The following is a 22,341-nucleotide window of genomic DNA, read 5'->3' as shown; positions in this document are numbered from 1 at the left end:
TTCTTATTCCTACACCGCTAACTTTGTAGTTTGAGTAAGCTATGAGTCGCAACGCCTCAACATCATCTCATACACGTAGAAACAAGTTTCAATCTACTTCAACAAATGAATTATCACAAGTTCCAGCAGATCAACAACTACAAACATACACAGACCACTATGGAGGGAAATGGGTTGGAAAGAAGAGAGATTTCGTTAATATGCCAATATACACGTACGAGAGTCTTGGAAGCATTGGCCACATCATGGTCGGCAAACCTACAAAACTAAGTACAGATACCACCGCAATGGAGTTCACCGTAGCAGAACCACCATGGTCAACCCTATACGAGAAGAGGTGTGAGTTGGAGGTGTATTGTCGATGGCACGGGTTACGAGTTCCTAAGGCACGCTCAGCCGAGTTACCTAGAGATGAGCCTGCCAACATACTTGCTCGCCTTGAACAAGAGAACAATCAAATGCAAAGGCGGTTAGACCGTTTTCATGCAGTCCAAAAAGCTAGGAAGCATCTAAAGGGGAAGGCGCAAGAGCGAGCCATGAAGTCTATTAATGAAATTACTGCGTTAGATGATGAAAGTGACATTTCAAACTTCTCAGATTCAAGCAATGATGACTTCCAAAAATTTCTACCTACGAACATTCAACGTTGTTGTTGATGTCTACACGTTTTGTGCAAACTGATCTGTTGTTGATCGTGAGGGCAAATGATCCTATTGTTCGTTGTTGGTATGTTATGAAAAGATGTACTTGTATTAGTGTTTGCAAGAATTATAAGTGCTTGGTGAAAATTATGGTCTAAACTCAATATTCCGTGAGTAAAACTCGCTTTTCTAAAGTAATACTGAATGTCATTATTTAAATTCTTTGACAAATTCTTTGAAATCAATTCGTCCATCTCCATTGTCATCAAAGACTCTGATCATCCTTTGGCATTCCACTTCCAAAGGTTCCATGAGCCCCACTGAACAGATCTAACATTTGAAACAACTAAACCACCGAGCTTTTTTTCTCAAATCAAATAATTTCCTACACGTCACGCCTTAACTCTCTGCTTTTGTTTCTTTTTTTTCTTTTTCTTTTTCCTTTTTCTTTTTCTTGTAAATTTTAAATAAGATACAATTTTTAACCTTAGCATATCAATAAACTTCCCTATTTGACAACAATTGATTTGAAATGACTGGTGGCAATATTTATCCCATATTTTAAATTCATGGTTGAAATCTTTTTAGATCATTTAGTTGAAAATCCACCGAAATTATTGATTAATTATCAATTTATCTCAATTTTGTCTTCCGCAAGATTGTGATTATTAACCACAAATTGGCAATGCACCAAATGATAAAGTAGAAAAAACATCTCCAAAAGAAAAACCACTGCAGGCCAGTTAAGGCAATTTATACTATATAAGGAGTTTACAAATTATAAAAGTAAAAAATAAAATCTTTGTAACTAGTCTCTATAACCCAAACACCCCGCAGATAACTCATTGATGTCATCATGGAAATTTAAAGCATAAAGCATGACATGTATTATGTAAGTAATGCAAAGGAGAAAAATTAATCAAATTGAATGTTTGAATATGATATTAAGAGAGACAGAGAGACAGAGAGAGGCAACCCGCCAAAGCTAAAGCCATATTTAGCCATCAAGGCTTTGTTGACAAGTATTATTCCGACAGATGTGACTACATTAAACATCCATGAGGCCAAATCAAGAGCACCTTTCCTATCAAACAGCTTTGCTGAAGTTATTTTTTTCTTCTGGTGTTGGAATTTGTCACCTCTATTTTCACCGGCTACCTTCATGAAACCAACTATTACACTGGAATGTCAAAAGGCACTACCTTTATCTGCATGATGAAACAAGTCATCCAACAAAGTCAGAATCAATGAAACCAAATGACTCTCTTTGCAGGTAACAAACATAATTGATATCAAAATATACACATCAACAAATTCTTTCACTACAAACTCTAACTTATCTTTTCTTAAACTACATGCACTGACACACACACACACAAACAAAAAACCTTGGAAGCTTTCAACAACTACTGTCAAAAGTGAGATTATCAACCAAGAGCTTTGTGGCTCAATGAATATGCTCGGTCTCTTTTACGAGGAGAACCTACATTTGAATCCCCCTTTCCCTCACTTGTTTTAAGCAAACTAAAAAAAAATGAGATCAGCAATTGAACAAAATTTCAAACCACAAACCATATAAAATCTAGAAGGGCAAGCACCTGCTTCTCCCTTCTTGTTGAAGTTATGTGATGAGAGGAAACACTAGTTGGAAAATTATTTTGTGATGTCAAGTATTCTAAAATCTGACTCAGGACACTTTTTGAGACATTAGCTCTTTCACATGCAACATAACATGCTATAAACTCAAACATATGGCCTATGTCTTTCTTAGAAGGCCATTCTTCGACCAATCCACTGACATCTTCACTATCTGACCTCTCTGTCTGGGAAATGTCCCTATTAAGCATACAAATAAGAGAGTTCACTGTATCTTGGACCAATATATTTTGACATCCATTGTGGGAGCAGGGAGGAACAGTATGATTCTGACTCTGACAAGGCTTATGAGGATGAGAAAACTGGATACCTTGTAGCTTCATGGCCACAAGTCATTTTCTAATGAACACCACGTTGCAACACCGCAAACATCAGCAAGGTATTCAACTATCAGACACAGAAGATCCAAAGCTGATACTGAATTTGAAGCTAATGCAGGTCAACAGTTGATTGTTACCATCCTCCAGTGTCATCTTGAGAGTGTAAGAGCCCTGTGAATACCACAAACCATCAGCTGGTTGATGCGAAACACTAGAGTAAAAAAAATAAAAATAAATGATAGATTAAATTGTTATATTGGACTATGACAACTAACGAAAATGTTAGATATCTAATGGTAAATGGCAACAAAATTCTAGGAATTGGCCCCGTTAAAAATCGAGTTTAAAAGAATCGATTTACATATATAAAATCGAGTTTAAAACCCTTGATTTACACTAAAAAGCCGCCTTTGCAAATCGAGTTTTAAAGCCTCGATTTTTAGTTTAGTGGTTCTTTTAAAAATAATAATATTCCGCGGAAATGGCGCCTTTAAAAATCGAGTTTAAAAGCCTCAATTTACATTAGTAATAAAAAGTGCGTTTGAATCTGCCCAAAGGAAATCGAGTTCCAAAGACTCGATTTCCACTGGGATTTTTTTTTTTTGGTTGCAGCTACTGCAGCAGTAAACAAGATTTAGTTTTTTCCCTTCCCCTACAGTAGTAAACAACTAGATACAACCAATCAAAGGGTACATCAGAAACAAACAACCGGTCCCAAACAGTTACTATTCATTACTGGCTAGGCAAAAGCTGCACAACGCAACTAATGTGACGAGTACAATGGATAACAAATAGTTCAATTACAACAACATTCAACAATAAACAAAATATAGAAAAAAACAACTAACTAAAATTAACATAGTCTACATTCGGCAACAACATTCAACAAAGTAAAAAAAAACACTTGTACATGCATATACAGAAGATAACGACAAGTCCCACGTACATTGCCAAAACTTTAATCGAGTCTTCGCTCGCCTGACAAACATGAAAATACAATCGTTAGTTTCCAAATGCGAAGAACAAAAACCAAATGAAATTCATAGCATATTATATAAAAACAGTGAGAGCACTTGCCTAGTTTGTAGCACTACCACTTGTCGAAGCCCCAAGGGAATTGGGACAGCTTCTACGGTTATGCCCCTCTTGATGACACACTCCACATCGCTGCCTCGGTTGAATCTCCCTCAAGTCCGGATCTTCCCTCCGGCTTCCCCGTTCTCGTCGTACCCCGTCCATTTCATTCCTTATTCTTGAGGCCACAGGACAACCTTTGGCCCGCAATAGCTGTGGGTCAGGCACCCACCGTGGTCCGCGAACGTCCCTTTACAATGACTCTGACTTTGGCACCACAAAATGATGTGAATATGTGTGAATGGCGTTGTTCAAACTATAACATGGGTCAATATAGCTGGTCGCATCGAGGTGCAGACCTTGAAGAACTTTAATTGCATGTGAACAAGGAATCTTCAAGTTTTGCCACTTTCCGCAACCACATATTCTATCAAATGCGTGCACTTCATGACTGTGGTTTCCCCCTCCACCTCTATGGTCGTTGTACGGGGTAAGCACTTGATATACACCAGTTTCATGATTAAAATTCCTCACAGTGTGGGCTGCGATTTTCTGCGCATTTTTGTTATAGATCTCCATTGCATAATCACTCCACGCCTTACCTCGAAAGAGATCTTCCGTAATTTTTTTATGTCGATCGTGGAAATATGCAACAAGTTTGGACCAAGTGAACTCAACCATTGCCGCAATGGGCAAACCGCGGGCACCTTTAAGTACCCCATTAAAGCACTCAGAGATATTGGTTGTCATTGCCCCGTAACGTCTTCCACCATCATGTGACTGGGTCCATTTGTCCACATCCTCACTGGTTAAATATGTGTATGGCATACAGCGTCCAACATGGCGAGCAGTAGGGTCTACACCCCTCAGTAAATTAATCTCGGCCTCCTTAATGATTTGCATTATGGATTCAAATTTAGCTTCATGGGTCGCATATCCAGCTTTCAAGGCCAATGCCTTTAGAATCGGGTCATCAAAGCGTCTGTTGAAGTTGCTAGCAACATGTCGAAGGCAATATCGGTGATATACCTGTTCTGTTCCGTCCCTCCCTCTAGGCCACTGTCGAATGGCGTTTTTGATACCTTTATGTCGGTCAGAAATAATGCAAATGCCGTTGGCAGGTATAACATACTCAATCAAAGCCCTGAGACACTCTAAAAACCACCCCCAACTAGCCTCTGACTCCTTATCCACAACAGCAAAGGCAAGAGGCAAAACCTTTTGGTTGGCATCAGTTGCCATTGCAATCATCAAAACCCCTTTGTATTTACCATACAAATGAGTCCCATCAATACTGATCACTGGCCTACAATATTGGAATGCAGCAATGCATGGAGCAAATGCCCAATATACATAGCGCAGTAACGCAGAATTCTCGTATGGCCTAGGTATGGTGTGATAATTGTACTGGGTACCCGAATCCTGATCCAAGTATGCCAACAACAACTTTCGCAACCTTTGATAAGACTCCTCCCAATCCCCAAATATCTTAGCAATTGCCTTTTGTTTTGCGTCCCATACTTTATAGTAAGAAAGCTCATGTTTATACTTAGTATGCATGATGTCCCAGAGATCTTGTATACGAGCAGTGTGATTTTGTCGCAATTTTCCCACAATTTCTGATGCAACAAAATTAGAATCCATCATTTTACCGTCTCTTCGCAGGCCAAAGGGTATACAAGTGTGTGGACCCACATAAGACGTGACCATCCATAGACCATTAAGTTTAACCTTCATGAATGCCCCAACGTACCACTTGCAGTTGTCGTCAACGCATGCAGCGCACAATTTAGTTTTGGTCGACCTCCGGATTATAAAATTTCTATTATCATTTGCTGCGTATATTATCAATGCACGCTTCACCGCCTCTTTATTTGCAAAAGTCAACCCTTTATGAAAATGCATCCCATCTTCCCAAGTTGAAACAAATGGTATCTGAAGACGTGAAGGATCAACCATATTTTCCCAAGTATTTGCGTAAAATGAGTCGGCAGGAGGTCTGTAGGTAGTAGTCGCATTTGTATCATGCTGGATGCCAATATCATGGTCTGCATCACCTTCATCATGGTACTCCATATTTTCCTCTTCAAAATTGGGAACAACTTCATGGTCATCCATATCGTTCTCAAAGTCGCCTCGCTCAATCCTCTCTTCGTATTCATCCACATCATCAATATTTTCACCATCATTCGCGGCATGATCTTCGTCTTCGTCTTCCTCCTCTAAATGTGTCTCTTGAGGATGGAGGGGTTCACCAGTATTGGCAACATGATCTTGAGATGGGAGCGTATAACCTCCCATTGTATACCCTCCCATTGTAGTACATCCATCATCTAGGGCTGTAAATTGTAAAGCCGTAGTTGTTTGTTGCACCATCTCAGTATCAACTTCTACAAGCGGCTCCGAACTTACGTACAACTCAGCAGCATTTACTTGGGGCATTTTTTGGATCCTATTAAACATCATCTTTACATGTTTGTCTTCTTTGATCTCCATATACCCGTAATTTATCCGTTCATGAAGGACTTCTTGTGGGTAACGATAAATAATCTTGATGTCATACCAAGCAGGGTTCAAACTCAATGAGTGCATTATTTTCCTCTTCAAATCATCCAACGTCTTCAACTTACGACGTATCATCATGTAGTAGCATTCAATACCCGGCCCTCTAAATGGGAATCCGTCAATCTCTCCAGGATTGTCAAGGGGTCCACCATAGTATACATTTATATCAATATTCTTCAGAGATTGTGAACCTATTAGAGAGTAAAGTATAATATGTTAGTGACATATTTTATCTCTTTTATTTAACATCAATTAGAAAACCTTGAATATCTACTCAAAGTACAAAAATTACAACTTCTCACCCCACATCACATACAAACACACTCAATCATTATCATTTCGTACTCAAACAAATAAAAAAATTAAAGACAAAACTCACCCCCATTACAAAATTTCGACTCAATTCTAACAAAAATATAAATAAAAATATCAAACCAAACAACAAAAGTCATGAGGATGTGCAAATGAATGAGTGCAATTTGATCATGAGCAATCAAAATTAGACATATCATCTAATTTCAAAATCAAGGCATTAATATACAGTTAAATATACCATATGTGATATACAAACTCAAATTTAATACAAATTATGGAGAAAAGGAAGCAGATAAATTCACCGAAAGCTAGCAAAAAGACTTCCTAGGTCATGAATAAAATATATATATATATATATATAAATATAAATATATATATATATATATATGTATGTATGTAAATATATATATATATATATATATCTTTCTCCTCACTTTCTAAAATAAATATAAATAAATATAAATAAATATAAATATAAATATAAATATAAATAAATATAAATATAAATATAAATATAAATATAAATATAAATATAAATATAAATATAAATATATATATATATATGTATAAAAATATATATATATATATATATATATATATATATATATATATATATATATATATATATCTTTCTCCTCACTTTCTAAAATAGATATATATATAAATATAAATATAAATATAAATATAAATATAAATAAATATAAATATAAATATAAATATATATATATATGTATGTATGTATGTAAATATATATATATATATATATCTTTCTCCTCACTTTCTAAAATAAATATATATATATATATATAAATATAAATATAAATATAAATATAAATATAAATATAAATATAAATATAAATATATATATATATATATGTATGTATGTATGTAAATATATATATATATATATATATATATATATATATATATTTATATAAATATAAATATGTATGTAAATATATATATATATATATATATATATAAATATGTATGTAAATATATATATATATATATATATATATATGTATGTATGTATGTAAATATGTAAATATGTAAATATATATATAGGTAAGAGTGAGGAGAACATTACCTGACATGAGGATGTGCAAATATGCTACTAGGATTGTATGAGAGTGAAGAGAGGAACAATGTTTGTGTGAGAGTTGAGAGAGGAGCAATGTTTGTGTGAGAGTTGAGAGAGGACCAATGTTTGCAGGATTGTATGATGAGATGGTTTTGCTGAATGTGTGAGAGAAGAGCAATGTTTGCTTTCCTGTACAGTTTTTTTTTTTAAGATTCCTGAGAGACCTAGGAGACCTATTTTGTGAAGACGTACACGCGTGCTTTCTTTTTCTGAAAATTCACGTGATACTTACTTTCAGAGACAATACACTACTTCACGTGATATTTTTTCTGAAGATATTTTTTCTGAAGATTTACACTACTTCACGTGATACTTTTTCTGACTGAAGATATTTTTTCTGAAGATTTACACTACTTCACGTGATACTTTTTGTTATATTCAAGACCAGGTCTTCAGATCAGAGATACTTTTTGTTATATTCAAGACCAGGTCTTCAGATCAGAGTTCAGACTCTCCAGAGAGAGAGACATGGAAGTGACAGATGGGACCCACCCCCACTTAAAAATCGAGTTTATGAGACTCGGTTTCCATTTCAGGAAACCGAGTCTCTAATACTCGAGATCTAAGTGGCGTTTACGTGGCAAGAATCAAGTCTCTAATACTCGGTTTTAAAAATCGAGTCTTAGAGACTCGATTTCCAGGTGGATGCCACCTGGCAAAAACGCCACATCAAACTAAAAAACCGAGTCTCAAAGACTCGATTTTTAGGCCTAAAATCGAGTCTCTAAGACTCGAGATGCTAGTAAATGATATAGTTTAGAAACCGGGCCTGCTAACTATATAGTTAGCAACTGAGGGTTATTTTGCTATTTTCTCCAACTCGAGATATACTCCCCAGCTCAGCCAATAGAGAGCTCACAACTCTGATTTCTCTGTTGTTCTTGTTCATCCATGGTTTTCTCACCACTTCTCTCCAGGTACACGTTACCACTTTTTCTTAGAGTTTCATGATTCATCACCCATTTCACTGAAACTGAAATTCAGACCAAATCGGAAGAAGGGTCATTGCCATTTTGCCTTTTTTGCTTCGCAGATACTCCAAATCTCTGATTTTTGGGTTAGTTTCTGAAAATTCTTAGCTACCCATTCTTTGTAATGTTGAAAATATCAAAACTTTCAACCCATGTGACCCACCCACGCCTCACCTGCACAGGTACCTACGTAGTGTAGTGTCGGTCGCACATTCAACATAGCGTTCGCACTCATGTGCCTTCCAGAAACTTATCTTTTTGTATAAATTATGAAAAACCTGTTTTTTTCTGTTCACACTTTTACAGACTCGTACCCAGAAAAAAAAGTGATTCGCTGTGTGTATATTGATTTTGCTGTTTGCTTCTTCATTTGCCTCTTTAACTTTTATCAATTTCATGCAAAATGTTTGTTAAAAAGTTTCTGATTAGTTAGTGGTGTTTAGAAGTCAATAATAATGTTATCAACTAAGTTACATGTACTTTATGCACACCACCTGTTCTACTCAATGTCTCACTGAGATTTTGGGCTCTCTAATGTTCTTATGATTACCTCTCTCTTGAATAAGACCATAGGAATTCGTTTTTCTTGAACCAAAATATTTAACTGATATCAATTTATGCAAAATGTTTGTTAAAGTTTCTGATTAGTGGTGTTAAGAATTTACAAGTCATAATAATATTGTATACTAAATTACATGTTCCTGATGCGCCCACCACCTGTTCGGCTCAATGTCTCATTGAGATTTTGGCTCTCTCAATTTATGCGGCAATGATTTTTCATTGTTTCCAATGCTGTTGAAACTTCAGGTACAGAGAGTTCACAACTCCGATTTCTCTGTTGTTCATCCAGGTACACATTACTACTTTTTCTTAGAGTTTCATGATTCATCACTCATTTCACTGAAACTGAAATTCAGACCAAATCGGAAGAAGGGTCATTGCCATTTTGCTTCGTGGATACTCCAAATCTCTGATTTTTGGGTTAGTTTCTGAACATTCTTAGCTACCCATTCTTCGTAATGTTGAAAATATCAAAACTTTCAACCCATGTAAGCAAAAAGCTACAATCTTTGTTCAAAATCCATTGTTTTGCGATTTACTTAGGTGGGGTTAGTAGTAGAAATTTTAGTGATGATGGACATGGAATCTTCTTGAATGATAACAACGGATTATCAGAGTCTGAGACTGAGTGGGAAAGGTTACTTAAACCCTTCGACCTCAAAGAGCTTAGGAAGTCACTTAATCAAATAAGCCCCTATCAGCTCTGTAAATTGCTTGAGCTCCCACTTGACGTGCCCACATCAATGGAGATATTCGAATGGGCAGGTGCCCAAAAGGGCTATTGCCATTCATTTGATGTGTATTATGTATTGATAGATAAGCTAGGGGCGGCCGGGGAGTTTAAGGTCATAGATAGGTTGTTGATGCAGATGAAAGAAGAAGGGATTGTCTTTAAAGAGACCCTTTTCCTTATGATTATGAAATATTATGGAAGAGCCAGTTTTCCTGGGCAAGCAACTAGGTTGCTTTTGGATATGAGGGGTATTTATTCTTGTGATCCAACTTTTAGATCTTATAATGTTGTATTGGATATATTGGTGGCTGGGAATTGTCCTAAAGTTGCACCTAATGTTTTCTATGACATGTTGAGCAAGGGTGTTTCTCCCACTGCCTACACTTTTGGGGTGGTGATGAAAGCACTTTGTAAGGTTGGTGAAGTGGATTCTGCATGCTCTCTCCTCAGGGACATGACTAAGCACGGGTGTGTGCCGAATTCAGTGGTATACCAGACTTTGATACATGCACTCTCTGAGAATAATCGAGTAAATGAAGCGTTGAAACTTTTGGATGAAATGTTTCTTATGGGTTGTACACCTGATGTTCAGACCTTCAATGATGTAATCCATGGCCTTTGCAAGCTCAATCAGATTCATGAGGCAGCAAAGTTGGTTGATAGGATGCTTCATCGGGGTTTCTCCCCTGATAATATAACTTATGGAGTTTTAATGCATGGGTTGTGTAGAATGGGGAAAGTTGATGAAGCAAGGGCATTGTTGAATAAAGTGCCAGCTCCAAATGCTGTGCTCTTCAATACCTTAATTAATGGGTATGTGACTAGTGGACGGTTTTATGAAGCCAAAGATGTTATGTATGATTGCATGCTAAGTATTGGCTGTGCCCCTGATGTTTTTACATTTAACATGCTGATTCATGGACTTTGTAAGAAGGGTTCTTTGACTTCAGCTTGCAGATTGGTTAATGAGATGGCAATAAGGGGTTGCGAACCTAATGTGGTAACGTACACAACATTGATAGATGGGTTTTGCAAAGCAGGCCAACTAGAGGAAGCTAGTGATGTTTTAAATGAGATGTCAGCTAAGGGACTTAGTCTGAATACAGTAGGGTACAATTGCCTTATATGTGCTCTCTGCAAGGATGAAAAGGTTAATGACGCTTTGGAAATGCTTGGTGAAATGTCTAGGAAAGGATGTAAACCAGATATTTTTACATTTAATTCTTTAATCTTTGGACTTTGTAAGGCCAACAAGATAGATGAGGCCTTGGGAGTCTATCGTGATATGTTATTGGAGGGTGTAATTGCCAACACTGTAACTTTCAACACTTTGATTCATGCTTTTCTGAGGAGAGGTGAGATCCGACAAGCGTTTAAGCTTGTAAATGAAATGTTATTTAGAGGATGCCCTCTTGACATAATCACCTATAATGGCCTAATTAAGGCACTGTGTAAAGCTGGGGCTGTTGAGAAAGGGTTGGCACTGTTTGAAGAAATGATGAGGAAAGGACTTAATATTAATAATATCTCATGCAATATTTTGATCAATGGTCTTTGTAGAGTTGGAAAAGTACATAATGCACTCGAGTTTCTAAGAGATATGATTCATCGGGGTTTGATGCCAGACATAGTCACTTATAACACCCTGATAAATGGTTTATGCAAGATGAGGCGTCTTCAGGAGGCTTGGAATCTCTTTGATCGATTACAACTTGAAGGAATCCGTCCTGATGCTATTACTTATAACACTTTAATCTGTTGGCACTGCAAAGAGGACATGCTTGATAATGCCTATTTAATTCTACATAAGGGAGTGGAGAATGGTTTCATACCTAATAATGTGACCTGGTATTTATTGGTCTCCAATTTTGTTAAAGAAAGTGTAGAGGAGAGTCAGACTTTTTCCTCAGATCTGTTTTAGTGTCTACAAAGAAATTTTGCTCATGGAATGATCTCTTTTTTTAATTTCTTGAATTAAGCTACAGAAAGAGTTGCTTGGACATTTGGCTTTAGCTATTATAAACACGTGGCTTCTATTCTCAAGCAAGTGTATTGCTGATTAACCATTGATTCTCTTGCTTTCAAATATTTTGCAATGCGCATCATTTGAGGCTTTTGGACCTTTGTTTGGACAAGTCACTAGTCACCTGGATTGTTCAATGTAAATGTTTGCTTTTTGGGAGCAATTGTGCTTGAAGCTAATCAGAATGGCTATGAAGATGACTTCGGTATGATTTTGTACGTGAATGTAATTCGAGGAAATGGCCCTTTCGACACACAATTTCTTGCATATAATATGTTTGGAATTTGGGTTGGATGTGGGAAAAAGTTGGCTGGCTGTTCCTGTTTTTTTTTGGCTCATCTCAATTTTGTAATGGTTAAGGCAGAAGGTTTAACAGCATATTGAATATTTCAAAGAAGAAACAGTCATTTCCAAACTTGAGGTGATCATATCATTTATCGTTTTCCTATATGTCTACTATTTTACTGATTTATTTCCTGTATTTCATTATATACTTTTAGAAACTTACTTAGTATTGGTTCATTTTTCAAATATACAAACTTAGTGGTTCATGCATAGTTCTATGTCTTGTTGTTAGAAATAAGTAAATTCTCCTTTGATAACTTCAACCATTGGGATGGAAACATGCAGTGATCTTAATTATCTGATTATCGAATTAGGGAGTTAAGTTTTATCCTCCACTTTAAGATCTTGTGAAATGCATTATTGGTCTAAAATGTCTTAAGGAAATCTTTGTTGTGGTACTCAGGGACTATTATAATGGTGTATCAAATTCTTCTTTGTTGACTTATAAATTATACATAAATATCAGTTCTTTTAAGTTAACTGAATGATTAGAGTTACACACGCCTTAGCTAGGGATTTTGTTTTCATTTTTGGCTTGTGGCTTATCTGCTTTATCCGAATTTGATTTATAATTTATAAACTCTTAATGTTAAGCTTTAGGTTTGTACATGAAGACAATTGTGTAATTACAGTGATTTGTTTATTATTAATACTTGTTTTATGGGTAAGTGGAAAAGAAAAAAAAACCCATCAGATTTTGAGAGGAAAAGAGAAGCTCTCTTTTTTTGCATCTGTGTTAACATTTTTGTGAAATTTCAGTGTAGTTGAGTTCTTTAAAAGGGACCTCTGTCAGGGGAAAAAGAGAAGAAAATTATCTCTCTCTCTCTCTCTCTCAAGGATAATTCATGGATATAATTGCAGGCAGTTTTTTTTTTTAAAATTTTAATTTGCAGGTAAAAAATATTAAAAAAAAAAAAAAACAGAAGACAGAATCCTGATTTGGTTTTACATATATATGCATCATTATGGCTTGGGTTTTTTATGTTTCTGTTACAACCGTAGATCTAGTACTTCTCTTGACTCTTTGGGACCTTTCAAGCCAGAGTGATATTGGAAGAATGAAGATTTGGTAAATGGTGATAGACATTTCATTTAGGCGTGCACTTAATTATAAGTTGTAGAACATAGCTTGCTTGTGTGAACCTGCAGAGACCAAGATGACTTGTCACAGAAATGCAATTCTGGATTGAAATCCATGTAATCATAGGAATGTAGAGATTTGGAAGGTTGATCTATTGTGTATTATGTGGACTATATGGTGAGAAAGGAATATCAGTATCTTTGATGGTGCAGAACGCCCCCTTCACATCATTAAACCGCTTAGTTATGCTCTTTGATTGGATGTTTGCATTAGGAAACACCCGTATTGTACCTTTCTGGATTTTTTAGATTCTCTAATCTCAGCTTGTAATGTTCAGCTAGTTGATTCATCGGTCATAGCTCAATAAGATTATCATTTACTTATACCAAAAAAAAAAAAAACTTCCAATACATACACCTGGTTTCATGTTTTCAATTAACTAATACTCTAATTTTGGTGATATAGTTAATGAAAATGGGGACCAAGAGAAGGAGAATGAAGATGGACCCATCAGAGAGAACAATGTGCAACCTGATGTGGAGGTCCCAACCTCAAACTGAGGAAATTCCACAAACAGTGGCTAACAGTGAGGAAAAATCCTGAGGCAGTTGATGCTCAACTGCCATCTGTTGAGGATTCTGTGAGGAAAACGCTCAAAAACCATCTAAAGAGGAAAGTAAGCAACCCTCTACGGAGGTCTCTCAGATTATGCCAAGTAAAGATGGAGGTGCCTAATGATAAGGTGTGTTGTCTAGTCAATAATCTGCTAGTAGATAGTTTCAATTGTCACTTAATGCCAAAGTGAGTAGCCCTGAGAAAGTCTGGGGGAGTTTTTTTTTGGAGAGAGAGAGAGAGCTGCCATTCAGCGACATATCTTGAATAAAGAAATAACCACTTTCAGTAAAGCCAATTATCTCTTCAGTGTTTTGCCAAATACAAATTTTTTCTTTTCTTTTCTTTTCTGAATCTTAAAAGTTTTATCATAATTCATAAGGAACCGCTGCATAAGACTGAAAAGAGGGGCTTCTCCTACACGGCCTCCCGCTGTCTTTTGTTTAACAAATTTTGGGAGCTTAGCAAACAGTTAGAAACGTTTGTAGCTTATGTTTCTCACCTTTTTTTTTTAGAAAAAAAGTTGAATAAGTCTCTGACATATCATATAAATGCCGTTGCAGGTTGGCTTTACAATTGGCAAGACTGAGGATCCTATTTGCTATTACTTGTGGTACAATTCAGGAGCAGCAAAGTTCACATAACAAGGGATGCGAATGCTGCTGATCCATATTCTGCAACAGGGCCTGTGTCAATAAGAGGAAGTTTGGACAAAATAATCAAGGCTGAGAAGCTTATAGGCCCCTACAACTTGGGCAAGGTCTAAACCTGCTATCAGGGCTTCGTACTCAGCTTCATTGTTAGTTGTAGGAAAATCGAGGCGAATCATACATTTGAGCTCGTTGCCTTCCGGAGATTTAAGTACGACCCCTACCCCTCCAGCCTTCTTGTTGGACGACCCGTCAGTGAAAATGCTCTATTGGGGATTCTTTTCCTCTTCGTCTTCCGCGCTGGTGAACTCCGCAATGAAGTCGGCAACCGCTTGTCCCTTGATGGCAATGCGGGGGCGATATTGTACGTCAAATTTGCTTAGTTCTATCGACCACAATGCCATTCGTCCGGCAGCCGCAGGGCTGCCCATTGCTCGTCGCAAAGGTTTGTCAGTTAGGATGACTATCATATGGGCTTAGAAATAGGCTTGAGTTTATGGGCCGCTGTAACCAAAGCGAAGGCAAGTTTTTCCATGGGGGATATCTCTCTTCTGCACCATGCAATGCCTTACTCGCGTAGTACACGGGTCGTTGAACCTTGTCGTCTTCTCTGATTAAGGCCGCACTGACAGCTGCCGGGGAAACGGCCAGATAGAGAAACAGTTCTTCTCTTGGTTGTGAGGGGCTTAGCAACGGCGGCGAAGAGAGGTAGACCTTCAGATCTTCGAACGCTTGTTGACATTCGGCAGTCCATTCAAAGGATTTTTTCAATGTTCGGAAAAAAGGTAGACATCTATCTGCCGCTTTCGACACAAATCTACTAAGCGCGGCGACCCTGCCATTGAGGCTTTGTACTTCCTTCATATTTTTAGGAGGGGCCATCCCCATAATGGCCTGAATCTTGTCCGGGTTGGCCTCGATCCCTCTTTGGGATACCATGTACCCTAAGAACTTTCCCGCCGTCACTCCAAAGGCACACTTACTTGGATTGAGCTTCATGTTGTAGGAGCGAAGAGTATCAAATGTTTCCTTAAGATCCTCCAGATGAGCTTCTTCCCTTTGACTTTTGACCAGCATGTCGTCGACATATACTTGGACGTTTCTTCCAATTTTTCGTGCAAACATCTTGTTCATGAGCCTCTGATAGGTTGCGCCAGCGTTTTTTAGGCTGAAGGGCATGACCTTGTAGCAAAAGAGGCCTTGGCTCGTTACGAACGAAGTCTTCTCTTGATCAGCTTCATCCACTCGGATTTGGTTATACCCGGAAAATGCATCCATGAAGCTCAGCAGCTGATGTTTGGCCGTAGAATCCACCAGGATGTCGACCCGCGGGAGGGGGTAGCTATCTTTGGGGCATGCTTTGTTTAAGTCCGTGAAGTCGACGCACATCCTCCATTTCTTGTTGTTCTTTTTGACCATCACGATGTTTGCCAACCAATCGGGGTAATACACTTTCCTGATAAATCCCGCCTCTTGCAGTTTGCGGACTTCTTCTGCTATTGCTTGATCTCTTTCTTGGGCAAATGTTCTTTTCTTCTGTCGGACGGGCGGGAAAGATGGCGGCACGTTCAACCTGTGCACCATGACTGACGGGTCAATTCCTGGCATGTCTTCGTGGCTCCATGCGAATACGTCTTTGTTTTCTTTCAAGAAGGCCGCGAGTTTTTGACGTATCGCCGGGTCGGCCAGGGTACCGATTTTGGTCGTTCGCTCCGGGTAGGCTTCGTCGAGAGGTACGTCTTCGAGTCTCTCGACGGGCTCTGTCGCCACCCGACGTTCCTCTATGTTCATGGCCTGAATGTGACTGTCCATCTCCATCATGGTCACGTAACATTCGCGTGCGGATACCTGATTTCCTCTCAATTCTCCAATTCCATGATCAGTAGGGAATTTTATCATCAAATGGTATGTCGAGGTTACGGCTTTCCATGAGTTGAGGGTTGGACGTCCTATGATGGCATTGTAAGCCGACGAGCAATCGACTACCAGGAATGTTACATTCCGAGTGACCTGCTGTGGGTAGTCTCCAATGGTTACCGCCAAAGTGACAACGCCAAGTGGATGTACCCTTGCCCCTCCAAAGCCAACGAGCGGGGCGTTAGCCGAAACTAGTCGTTCCTTTTCAATTCCCATCTGTTGAAAAGCGGGATAGTAAAGGATGTCTGCTGAACTACCGTTGTCTATGAGAACTCAGTGTATGTTATAGTCTCCTGCCCGTATGGTGACGACCAAAGCGTCGATGTGGGGATGATGAAGGCGCCGGGCGTCTCCTTCGAAAAATTCAATGGGGGGGATTGTCAATCCTTGACCTTTCAAGTGCGGGACTTGTCATTTGGACGTTCTGAACCGTTCTGATGTATGTCTTTCGGGCTTTCTTGGAAGACCCGGCGATCATGGTGCCTCCTATAATCATCCTTATATCTCCTACAGGTTGCCTGGGGCGATCATTGTCTCGCCGAGAGGCTTGATTTTGTGATGGGTCCGCCCTCTCCTTGTTGACGAACCTCTGCAGCCTTCCTCGCCTAATAAGAGCTTTTATTTGCTGTTTCAAGTCGTAGCAATCAGTGGTGTCATGGCCATGATCTTGATGAAAACGACAGTATTTGTCCCTTGGTCTCCTGTTGGGATCTCCCTTCAGTTTGCCAGGAAAGGCCAAAGTTTCCTTATCTTTAATCTGCATTAGCACCTGGTCGATGGGCGCATTTAGGGGAGTGAAGTTCGTGAATATTCCTGTAGGCGGCTTGGGTCGTCGATCATCTCGTCACTCTCTGGTTCTTGCCCTTTTTTGTCTTCTGTCTGGTTGTGCATCTTCCTGTCTTTCCCTTTTTCTGGGCTTGTCCTCTCGGGCTAGCAAGGCATCCTCCGCATTCATGTACTTCGTCGCCCTGTAAAATACATCGGACATAGTCTTCGGGTCATTCTTGCATAGAGAGAACAAGAACTTACCCTTTCGTAGCCCGTTCGTGAATGCTGCCACAAGTATCTTGTCATCTGCCTCGTTTATCGAGAGGGCTTCTTTGTTAAAGCGGGCTATATATAACCTTAATGTCTCGTCTTCTCGTTGCTTAATACTCACTATACACGCAGTAGACCTCTTGGGCCGGTGACTTCCAATAAAGTGTGATACGAACTGTGCGCCTAATTCCTTAAAAGTGCCGATGGAATTAGGCGTCAGCCTACTGTACCAATCCCTCGCAGGCCCTTTCAAAGTGGTGAGAAAAGCCCTGCACATGATTTCGTTCGGTACGCCCTGAAGATGCATTAGGGTTCTGAAGGATTCCAAGTGGTCCAATGGGTCCTTGGATCCGTTGTAATTCTCCACGTGTGGCATACGAAACTTTGGAGGAATAGGGCATGAATTCACGAGCGCTGTGAAAGGGGAATCCGTCCTGTGGACTAGGTCGTCCAGGTCGCTGGATACTCGTCCTCTAAAGGCGTTCATCATTACGTCCATACGTTCCCTCATCTCCTACATCTCAGCAGCGATGTGGGTCGGCAAGGTGTCCGAGACGGATGGTCGGTTGGTTTCTTGTCGCTCCGGTCTAGTCGGAGCATTGCTGCCCTCAGGTCCTTCTGCGTTCCTTCCTTCCGAGCTAGCACCTTCCTGGTCTTCCTCTGGTGCAATCGGGTGTGCAGTCCTTTGTCGCAACTGTTCCTCTAAATCATGATTCTGCTTGGTGAGGCGCTCAACCGCCGCTGCAAGCGTTTGGACCTGCCTCTCTAGAGCTGTGGCGTGCGGTTCGTCGCCTTGGTTGTTGTTTGTTGGCATCGATCGAGTGAGTACCATGCAACTTTTTGTCTCAGGAATAGAGCAAGGCTGAAATACTCGAAAATGTCCCTTCCCACAGACGGCGCCAACTGATGATGCCGAAGAAATCACTAGTAAGCTGCGAGCACTCTCCAGATCGAAGCAACACCTGCGAAGAAAAAATAGAAGATCGAACAGAGAGCACCGGTGTGGTGCTGGCCAAAAACCCTCCGACGATCAAGTTAGAGTTTTTTTAAACAACCCTAGAGTGCCAGTGCTGAGATAACTGCGTACCTTGGCTTAGGAGGGTTTCGGGGTATTTATAGTGGCATGGATCCGAAATAAGCGCCTTGGTGAAGAAGTACTTTCCTTCTAGGAGAGTAATTTGTGGGTTTCGCATATCATCTAGAGCCCTTTTCCTTATAGGAATCTTCCTGACTAAGGCCGAGCGTGTAGCGCAAGAACTTCCCTTATATGCACGTATGTAGAGGGCGAAGCAAGTCAAGAAAGAAGATTGGGTCATTCCTTCAGCTTTTATCTACTAAGGCCGTCAGCCCACGTATGTCTACAGCCAGGTCGTCAGCCCACGTATGTCTCCAGCAAGGTCGTCAGCCCACGTATGTCTACAGCCAGGTCGTCAGCTTAGGACCTTCAGCCTTGACTCCGTCAGCTGATACTTCAGTCCTAACACCGTCACGTATGGTGTGTGACTTCGAGTGTCAAAAGGAGATGCCCTAATGACTATAGCTGATGGGTTCTATATTCCCGTCACTAAGGTCGTATTAACAATCTGTGAAAAACATCACTATCAGAACTTATTATAGGACATGATCTTGAGCGACTGAGGTTGAGTAATTTAGAACTTTTGTTTACGCAGTTGGGAAGTTTTTTTTTTTTTTTTTTTTTGGGAACACTTTTTTTTTTTTTTTTGGTTAGAAGAATATTTGAAATAGTGGAATAATAAATATAAAATTTATTTGATTTTTAGATTATGGCAAAACCAGCTAGCTATGATTTTCTAACCGGATATATAATTTTGTATACCAAAAATGAAATTTTCATGAAATTTATTGAAGGATTAATCATAAATGATATTCAAGATTTAGATTGAGTGCAAATATATTGTTTGTATTTTATCATCAGGAGTGAACGTCATAGGTTGAAAGTTAACTTTCTATAAAATAAAAAAAAAAAAAAAAAAAAAAAAAAAAAAAAAAAACCACTGCTTGGAGCATTTACGTGGAAGCTGGTTATAGGATTATTGGTTGAAAAACAATGGAATATAAGTTACAAAATTGTGTAATAAATTTTTAGCACTTTATGTGGTATGAAGTTTTTTTAATTTATTTTTTATTTTTTAGAACCAAAACATTTCAAATTTTATTCAACTAAAAGAGAATTAATTCTAGTTTGGAGGAAGAGAATTAATATTAGAAACAAGGGAAGAAATGTTTGGAGGAACAAATTCCATCCAAGCTAAAATAGGAGAATTAAGTGCTACGAACTAAATTTTGTCCATTCCATTTATTTCCATTTTAAAGGCAATTTTACTCCAAACAACTAGCCCCATCTTAGCAACTCTTTGATCAATGTTATCCATGGACGTCCATACTAGCTAGGATACTCATCAACATGGTGATGATGAACCATTGATGGACGAGGAGTATTGACACCAATTAAAGCACAATACTCATGGACATTAGTAGCAAAGGAGGGAACGAATGCTCGGCCCCCGAAAATCCAAATCCCACATCGTCGGGGAAGCCTCTGAATGGCTTGGCAGCACTTGAAACTAAGAAATATTTGGTCTAACTTGTCTTGGCCAAAAGCTGAAAATAGTTCATGTTGGCACCCCTCAACTCTCTTAATGTGCTTCCAACATCTTTCTGATTCAGGTGAACGTGTGAGCGGATTCCGGTCATATAACCAGGCTGATTCAGGTGAACGTGTGAGCGGATTTTGGTCATATAACCAAGCGAAAGCTGGCGTGCTTGCCATGACGGAAATTGCTAGTGTTAGGAGAAGGAGTTCCTGTTGAACTGACCCCATTTGATATGAACCTGCAGCTTTCAACTTCAGGTCTTTTTATTCCTTCCTCCTATTTTTCTTTAGGCTTCCTTGGCGTGAGGTTTATATAGGCCGTTTGTTATGGGACATGGAGTAATATTAATAATGCTGGTAAGTTACAAACACATATACATGTAATAGATATTCATTGTTCTTATAAGTTGTTTGAGCATTGATATTAATAGGTTACAAGTAGTAAATGTGAGCAACTCAGAAGCGGAAATATTAATTAAATAATTTTCTTAGTCTCGTTAAATACTCTCAGTAGAAGGGAAATGCATAGATTAGTGATATAATGGAACAATTAATAATCCACTTTTGACAATTCACAATCCACCGACAAGCCAATATTAATGGAAGTTACAAGTTCATTGAACTCATGTATATGTAACTCAGTAACCTGCGATTGACAATTGCCTTGCATAAAGTATACATGTAAGACATAAGTACAAGGGCAAAACTTAGGTATAGTTCCTTGGATTATCTCTTTAAATTTAAGCCACGTGTCCGCTAAAGTTAACTCAACAAATGACATTTAAACTTTAAAGTAATAACTCAACCAACGTTTTGCTCTCAAGTGGTCAAGCTTTTACTACCCACACCTCAAAAGAAGAGAAAGTGCAATAAATTCATTAAGAAGAAGGAGAGATCAAGAAAGTAAATAGACCCATCACCGATCAATATCATTCACGCGAGCCATGAGTCATGAGCTTAGTCTCTAAGGTAACTTAACCTGCAATAAAAACCAGATGCTTCAAACGCTTTCACCTTCATTTTCCCAAGAAACGAACAAGTTCCAAACAAAAATTTTGGTTGAAACTCAACAAATTTTTGGTAAGATCCCTTCGCTACCACACCTTGTATTTATTCTGGCCACCAGGTGAGGAGGTAGATTGGTTTTCACCCACATGAAAACCCCATAATAAAAGCTTTAAGAGAGAACTAGCCTAAGAGAGAGATGAAGAAGACAGCGGGGCATGGCAATTGCGTAGTGATTCACGGTGGACCTTGATTTCCTTAAATCTAGTAAGAATTTTTGGTCCATGGCCTTGCCCCTTATTTCTTTCCATCTGTTGCTGGGTAAGCCATAAAAAAAGAGAGGATTTAAAAAAAAAAAAGCCAAAGAAATATTAAAAAGAACATAAAAGAAACCTGATGTCTCTGGAGGAGGAGACTTTAGTACAACATATCTAAAGGAGGAGTCTTGGTGGAAGAAGTCAATTGGGGAAAGATTGATATCTAAAACTAAAATCATCAATTGCAGGCTAGTGAGGAAAAACAAAAATACCAAGGCAAGGAGACGACGCATTATCTTTTGACGCTCGTTTGTTGAGTTAACTTTAATGGACACGAGGCTTAAATTCAAAAGGAGAACCTAAGGAACTATACCTAAGGTATTGTACTTAAGTTTTGCCCATATAATACTTAAGTGCTATTCTTTAGGTTCATCTTTTAAGATTTTGTCATGTGAATTTTTTTTCGGGAGATAGAAGTGTATTTTTTTACTTAAGTAGTCACATAGCTGAATTTTAAAGGAAAATTTAAGAAACAACACTTAAGATTTTGTATCTAAAATTTTTCCCAATTATATATACAAGAAACATTTTAAAAATATCATTCACAATATTTTCAAAAATCTTGTCATCTATATATTTATTAAAAATAAATAAATGCTAAAAAAAGTTTTTTTTTTTTTGGGAAAGGTATGTGAACACAATATTTGTAAATATAGCATGATAATTAAGTGACTGCTATAAAATAATAAATTCCATAAAATAACATAATATGAATTTATAAGTGAGTTTATAATCCAAAAGGGCAAATTATTAACTAGT

The 22,341-nt window shown here is 38.4% G+C and overlaps 1 protein-coding gene across 8 annotated transcripts; it reads left to right on the top strand.

The window, feature by feature from the left end:
• The first annotated feature begins 8,538 nt into the window (after positions 1 to 8,538).
• LOC142613965 (uncharacterized) lies at positions 8,539 to 14,774 on the top strand. 8 transcript variants are annotated; one of them, XR_012840335.1, is made up of 5 exons: positions 8,539 to 8,772; positions 9,494 to 9,536; positions 9,604 to 9,667; positions 13,895 to 14,171; positions 14,605 to 14,774. XR_012840335.1 is itself a non-coding variant. In XM_075786489.1 (3 exons), exon 1 carries the CDS (start codon positions 9,706 to 9,708, stop codon positions 11,899 to 11,901), a length of 2,196 nt encoding a protein of 731 aa, XP_075642604.1. In that variant the 5' UTR covers positions 9,677 to 9,705; the 3' UTR covers positions 11,902 to 12,424; positions 13,895 to 14,171; positions 14,605 to 14,774. The 8 variants fall into 8 exon arrangements, 1 of the variants encoding a protein (XP_075642604.1); XR_012840331.1 differs by lacking the exon at positions 9,494 to 9,536 and having other exon boundaries at positions 9,537 to 9,667; XR_012840330.1 differs by having other exon boundaries at positions 9,494 to 9,667.
• Positions 14,775 to 22,341: the final 7,567 nt, after the last annotated feature.

Source organism: Castanea sativa, chromosome 10, assembly GCF_040712315.1.
Source record: "Castanea sativa cultivar Marrone di Chiusa Pesio chromosome 10, ASM4071231v1".
In the NCBI taxonomy this organism is placed as follows: Eukaryota; Viridiplantae; Streptophyta; class Magnoliopsida; order Fagales; family Fagaceae; genus Castanea; species Castanea sativa.
This window is presented reverse-complemented; position numbering and strand designations above follow the sequence as displayed.